Genomic DNA, 8,004 nt, shown 5'->3' on the forward strand with positions numbered 1-8,004 from the left:
AAACTTTTGTTATTAAGTTTGGCCGGTCCTTTTAATACTCTCCATCTTAGGGTAAAGGAAACATTAGAATCCATTATGACCCACAAATACCCATTTTAGACATATTCCTGGGAAAATGTGGCAAAAATTATTAAAATACGGAATATCGGGAGGTACCGTTATATGGGGACTATACCAAAGCGTGGATCCATACATAAAATGTTTCGCCACACGAACTAGGACCCATTATGACCTACAAGAACCAATTTTCAGACAAATCCGTGAAAAATGTGGCAAAAATCATGAAAATACCAAATATCGGGAGGTACCGTTATATGGGGACTATACCAAAATGTGGATATATATATATATATATATATATATATATATATATATATATATATATATATATATATATATATATATATATATATATATATATATATATATATATATATATATATTTATATATATAATCTTCTCGAGCATTGTGTCAAATTTCCACGAAAGCCATTCTTAAAGAAATTAAACATTTCTAGATCCGTTAACAGATCTAGATCCACCGCAGTATGTCTAAGCATGGCGTCAAATTATAAAGCAGGAGCTGTATAATACTGGCAGCGATCAAGCTTATGAATGCGTTTGCACGATTTCCTGTAATTTTCAAAAACGTCAGTGGGGAGTAGCACATCAGTCTGCAAATATAATTCCATATAAGCACGCAAGGTTTCACAATTAAATGTTTGCCAGACTTTGATTGCATGACTGTATTCACCCTCATTACATTTCCTATGGGTGGAAGAAACTTATTAAATGAATTCAGATATTCATAGCAGAATACACCTTTCCTTCGCATTAAATTAAATTCATTATCTTTCGGGAAATGTTTCCGTTATATGGCAATGATTATCATTGCACAATTTCTTATCACATATGAGACAAGATTCTATTTATATTATTATGGCACGCTTTTTCCTCTTTTGTATTATAAAAAGGTCTAACAACAACAACAACAGAATCATTCCTTATATCAAATCCGAACACATTTATACATTTGTTGGATTATTCTCCTCAAATTTGTGGATTGCTTTCAATTCCATGGGGAATGACAATCCTTCAAAATTGAGGATTATCCGTGATTTTATCAGCACCTATATCAAGTATATTATTTGCAGAAGGTCTTGTTTTGTTTGTTAATGGAGGTGCATTGCTGCAATAGCACACCACTTGAAGCTATATGCATCACCATTGGAAATGTTCCAGCATGCTCTTGAGGTTTTAATATATTCGAAGCCCTTAATTGGAGAGGATTTATTTATACTCAACTCTAGAACAATTATTTTGTGTAGAATCCATCTAGAATCTCTCTCTCTCTTGAAATTCAGCCATTTTATTCTTTACAGAATCAATATGGACTTTATATATTTCTTCTGTACAATCGGCAGGAGTTATTTGGGACATCTTGGTTGAGTGATTAATCCTCGTTGAAATAATTTTATGGACTTTATATATTATGGACTTAATATATATCTCCTCTACACTCGGCAAAAGTTATTTGGGACATCTTGGTTGAGTGATTAATCCTCGTTGAAATAATTTTTTCATCCGATGTCTTAATGTACTGCGCAATGAGAATAATATTGAACTTTATTAGTGTCAGCTCTGCTAAATCTTTTTTCTATAATTGAAATATCGGTTGACTAGAATCTGTTAGGAATTCATTGAAATCAATATGAACTCCATCACATTTATATTGATAAGTTCCTACACGATTTTCCACTTATTATCTAAGTGGATATATTGGGTCCTAAAATGTTTAGACCATAATATTTTAGGGATTACAACATTGCAAGACTCACAAAATTGTTGTTCTTGCTGACGAATTTGCTTTTGACAATGTGAGTTCGGTTATTCATGTGATTGATGTTCCTCAGATAATTGATTATGTTGTTGGAAGTGCAGCTGGTGCGATTGTGGCTGCTGTTGAAGGTTTTGTTGATCATATATTAGCTGCTGTTGATCTATTTATTGTTGGCTGTTTTTTATCTATTCGCTGCTGATGTTGATTTATCTATTAGAAGTGCTGTGGTTGCTGTTTAACATTTTGCTGATCTTGGTGTACTTGCTGATGTTGACACCGATGATTTCTATTTTGTTGTTGTTTTTCATACTGAGCATACATGTGCTGCTGATGTTGATTTATCTGTTGGAATTGATGTGGTTGCTGTTTAACATGTTGACACTTATGATTTCTATTTTGCAGTTGTTGTTGCTCATACTGTTGCTGTTGTTGATCATGTGATTGTTGATGTTGAGCATACATGTGGTGCTGTTGTTGGGCATACATGTGTTGTTGTTGTTCACACATATGTTGCCGCGGTTGTTGCTCGAACATATGTTGCTGTTGTTGATTGTTCGTCACTTTGTTGTTGGTGATGTAATTGTTGAAGCTTTTGTATATATTGATAAGGCTGCGACAAAATCCTTTGGAAAGGAAAATATTTTTGGAAATGTAATTCCAAAGCTTTGGAATGATGCACAAATCTTTTACATATACAGCGCATTTTATGTAATTGGCAATGTTTTTTATAAGATTCCTTACTGGCTAGTTGCTTAGAGCAAAAACTGCAAATAAACGCTGTTGGTGCCATTGATAATAGGATTTTTTAAAATGATTTTGGTGGTTTCGGTTGTAGTCTCAACGCAAAGTGATTATGTTTGAAAAAAAAATTCAACTGACACACACTTACCATTAATTTCTTATAACAATATATGAAACCCTCACCTTTCTATTTACCAATCATATTTTTACTGATTTTCTTTGGAATCCGTAAAACGTACCCAGTGCTTCTTTACAACCACTACAATAACAATATTCACCTTGCTTTAAACAACCCCCACTGTTTAAAAGATCAATCTTTCTTGTCACGTACATTTTGGACGGAAAATGTTGTTTTCAATACCTTTCTTACAACCACTTCAACTGTTAACAAGTTCAACTTTTACTGTGTCACACATAATTATCTAAACCGACCTTTTCTAATTTCTTTGCTTTATTTTATTATCCAAGCATTTTTATCAACACCCACATAATTATCTTAATCAACCTTTACTATTCTACTTCTTAATATCATTTAAATTATTTACAAGAACATACTCTTATATTTTTGTCACATACATTTTTTCTTCAGCCGACCTTTTAAAATCCCTTACTTAGAACAATTTAAATTTTCAAATCCTTAAATATTTCAACTGCTTGCAAGATCGACTTGTTGCACCAAGAATCGAATATATTAGACTTTTCAATCAATAATATGAGCCATCAGAACTGCATATATGAAATTAATATGCGTAAATTAACACTTTTACACCACTTTAATACAATATTCACATGATTTTCTATAATTTAGCACGATCAGAATATTAATTAGCTACACTTTCTTATTATTTACTTTAAAAGAACCGTCACGTGCATAAAGGGATCAACACGTAACGCACTTCATCCATTATAGATAAAATTTGGATTAATCGATCCCATTTCCTGCATCAGAAGTCGAATACACTACTACTCATGACACACTGAAACGTGTGTTTCCACATTGGAAGCTTGAACTATGAAACCAGATGAACATGGCATTCCATCAACAGTATTGTCAGTGGTAACAAGAGTATTTCTTTGACGTCCATTTGTTGATCGGACAGATGCTTGATTATCTCATGTAACATTTCTCAGTTGTGTAGATCTCTCTTGTACATTACTTTGTTAGTGCAATTTAGTATGATGCTTCTTTTTGCAAAACATACACCTATGCATACTCACGCATTCCTTGCGAACTCTATTCTCTGACTAACAGTCATATAAATATTAATATTTCTAATAAAATAACCTTAGTCATTTGGTAATTGTCTCTGATGGACTCAAATATTTTTTGATCATTCTTTTATGTTGTTTTCTTCTTCTTCCTCTGTTAATGCAAAAAGTACACTATTAATCGCACTACGTAAATTTTGCCAATCTTCATCAATCAATTCTAATTTTGTTTCTATTAAAGAAGCAGATAAATCTTTTTCTGGCATATTTCTTCATTTTGTGCATTCGTCCAAAAGGTTGTCCATTTCATATTCGAACTTAGCACAACTTACTGACTCCATTACTGATTATTTTATTTTTATCTTTTTCGGAATTTTATCAAACTTATGAATTTTATTTATTTATTCGTATTAGTTTTTTAATCGTTATACTTGGTTATATTTATTATTATTTAATTGCACTTTCAAACTTCAAGTAAATCGAATTAGATAACAAAAATATTTGAAGTATAATTATCTTGTTCCTCAATTAATATTTAATATGTAAACATTTATTGAAAATTCATTAATGCGTTATAAATTTTGTTTTTAATTAATTATTTTTATATATTTAAATTAGTTTAATTTCAATTCAAAATCAATTTATAATACGTTCAGTACGTGTATTACTTTAGAATACGTTTACAGCAAACTTTTGTTATTAAGTTTGGCCGGTCCTTTTAATACTCTCCATCTTAGGGTAAAGGAAACATTAGAATCCATTATGACCCACAAATACCCATTTTAGACATATTCCTGGGAAAATGTGGCAAAAATTATTAAAATACGGAATATCGGGAGGTACCGTTATATGGGGACTATACCAAAGCGTGGATCCATACATAAAATGTTTCGCCACACGAACTAGGACCCATTATGACCTACAAGAACCAATTTTCAGACAAATCCGTGAAAAATGTGGCAAAAATCATGAAAATACCAAATATCGGGAGGTACCGTTATATGGGGACTATACCAAAATGTGGACCGATATATCTGATTTTCAACACCAACCATGCTAGACGCAATGCAAATTGTTCTGCTGAATTTTGACGCTCTACGTCAAATAATGTGGGCTGTATCGTGATTTCAACAGACAGACAGACGGACATCGTTAAATCGACTTAGAATTTTATGCTGATTATGAATATACATACATTATTATGGGGTCTACATCGATTATTTAGGGATGTTACAAACGGAATAACAATGTTAATATAACCTTAATTCCAAGTTGGAGCATATAATTAAACAAAGGAGAGTGATCTTTATAAATGTGTTAGTGTATATGTGTTATTTTAATGGGTGTTAGAAAGATATAGATTTCAATGTATTTCATAAATTACTTCTTCGAAATGGCAGTGTAAATTTGTTGTATGCATTTGTGACAAATAACACAAAAGCCGCCACTTTTAAATGCAAATTTCAAAACAACAACACTTTTTACAATTTTTAAATCAAATTTGTGAGAAAATTTTTGTTGATTTTTTTCATTCCAAGGTGGAGGGTATAATTAAACAAAGGAGAGTGATCTTTATAAATGTGTTAGTGTATACGTGTTATTTTAATGAATGTTAGATATAATATAACACATAGATTCCAATGTATTTCATAAATTACTTCTTTGAAATGACAGTGTTAATTTATTGCACGCATTAGTGACAAATATCACAAAAGCCGCCAATTCGAATGCAAATTTCAAAACAACAACACTTCTTACAATTTTTAAATCAAATTTAAGTGAAAATTAATACTTTTTTTACCCTCCACCATACCATAGAGGGTATATTAACATTAACATTGTCATTCCGTTTGTAACTCCTCGAAATACTCATGCCAGACCTAACAAAGTATATATATATATATATATATATATATATATATATATATATATATATATATATATATATATATATATATATATATATATATATATATATATATATATATATATATATATATATATATATTCTTGATCAGTGTAAAATTCTAAATCGATTTAGCGATGTTCGTGTGTCTTTCGAACGAATTGAGATAGAAGGCTAAAATTTTGCATACAAGTTAATTTTTTCATTTTTTAGCCCCCATATAACGGTACCCCCCGATATTCGGTATTTTGATGATCTTTCTGATTATATATATGGGTCCTAGTTCGTGTGGTTCTATTGTAGTACACGTACTGAAGGTATCATATTTGTTTTTGAATTGAAATAAAACTAATTTAAAAATATAAAAGTATATAATTAAAAACAACATTTATAACACGTTCATACATTTTCAATAAATTACATATTAGATATTAATTGAGAGACAAGATAATTATACTTCAAATATTGTTGATATCTAATTCGACTTACTTGAAGTTTGAAAGTGAACCATATATAATAATAAATGTAACCAAGTACAAGATAATTATAACAATACGATTAAAAAGAAATATTACAAATAAATAAATAAAATTCATAAATTTGATAAAATTCCGAAAAAAGATAAGAGTAAAATAATCAGTAATGGAGGCAGTAAGTTATACTAAGTTCGAATATGAAATGGACAACATTTTGGACGAATGCACAAAATTAAGAAATATGCCAGAAAAAGATTTCTATGTTTTTTAATATTATTTTAACAACATAAAATAATGATCAAAAAATATTTGAGTCCGTCAGAGACAATTACCAAATGACTAAGGCTATTTTATTATATATGTTCAAAGAAAACACTTTGTTAGATTTTCTTAAAATAGGTGATGTAAATTTAGAGTTATTTTAACATGAAATAAAAAATAAACTTCACGAGTATTTTCTTGTTAAAATTAAACTTCACAAATGCAACTTCTTGCTTTTAAAACTTCTTTTCACTTCAAATTCTTCTGAACGACTGTGTCCGTTTGTCTTCTTTTCAATACTTCTAAACGACTGTGTCTTGTTTTCTTGTTTACGGCGTTAAGTGCAACTTAGTCAAATCGCATGCGTCTATGTTTAGTTTGCGTCGAGTAGTCATGCTCATTGAGCTATGTTTAATTGTCACTTAAATTAGTCTATTGCGTAATGTAGTGGTTGCGTAACCCGTCCCTACAATCGGCCATCCTGATGCACATTCGGCCTCGAATGGACATTCCAATGTTTCATGTACTTGGCTCGGTTGTACATTTTTTAGGACCTTCAGTATCACCTAACTTTTCGACAACGTATATGCCATGGTTTATCTTTTGGACAACTTTATAAGGACCCAAGAACTTCGGTTTCAACTTCAAGCCTGTTCCAAATTGGGTACACTTAATGGCTACCAATTCACCTTTATTATAATTTATCTCCGGCACTCTTCTCCTATTGTAGACCCTTCGGTTTTCCTGTTGGATTTTCAAAATATTTTCTTTTGCCTCTTCTCTAAGCGAATTTCGCTCATTTTTAAATTCTTCAATAGTGAGCTCTTCTAAAATTTGTCGAGTAAAGGGACAATCATTAATTTTCATATCTACTCCGGTCAATAATTTAAACGGCGCGATATCTGTGCTTCGAGTATTATTTTTGGTTGTCTGTACGCGATCTACGTGTTTGTACCAATTACCAGGCGATTCAACACATAATTTTGCTAGCATTGGGATAATTATTCTATGCATACGTTCCACCTGCCCATTGCCACGCGGAACACCAGTTGAAATCAATAAGTGTTGTATTCCCTGGGTTTTACAATATTCGTCGAATTGTTTGGACGTGAATGCTGTGCCTCTATCTGTTATAACTTTTTGTGGATTACCAAACACCGATGATTGTTTGCATAACTTATCTATTACTTCGTTTGTGCCTGTGCTCTTAGTGGGGTACAACCACACAAACTTGGTAAACGCATCTACCACCACGAGAATATCGTTATACTGCTTGTGAGTATATTCCATTGGCCCTACATGATCTAGATGGTACGTTACTAAAGGTTTATCAGCTTTGTCTATCGGATTGAGTAAGCCATCCTTTCGACCTCTCTTGGAATCTATCACTATGCATTCGACACAGTTCTTTACTATATTCTCTGTCTTCTTAGGCAAGTCTGGAATAAAGTAATTTTTGCTAAGTCCTGCTTTTTTCTTACTGCAAAGTGTCCTTGTCTATGAGCTAGTTTTATAATTTCGTTCTCCATTGATGATGGTATTACAATTAGTTCCTTGTTTGGATCTTTATG

General features: G+C 31.5%; 1 protein-coding gene across 1 annotated transcript; it reads right to left on the bottom strand.

The window, feature by feature from the left end:
* Nucleotides 1-2,053: 2,053 nt before the first annotated feature.
* On the bottom strand, nt 2,054-7,723 carry LOC109613843 (putative mediator of RNA polymerase II transcription subunit 26). Its single transcript, XM_059122647.1, has 2 exons — nt 7,396-7,723; nt 2,054-2,463 (listed from the first exon to the last, which is right to left on the bottom strand). The coding sequence occupies exons 1-2, from the start codon at nt 7,721-7,723 to the stop codon at nt 2,054-2,056; spliced, it is 738 nt and encodes a 245-aa protein (XP_058978630.1).
* Nucleotides 7,724-8,004: the final 281 nt, after the last annotated feature.

The sequence above is a fragment of the Musca domestica genome, unplaced genomic scaffold, assembly GCF_030504385.1.
Source record: "Musca domestica strain aabys unplaced genomic scaffold, Musca_domestica.polishedcontigs.V.1.1 21, whole genome shotgun sequence".
NCBI lineage: Eukaryota > Metazoa > Arthropoda > Insecta > Diptera > Muscidae > Musca > Musca domestica.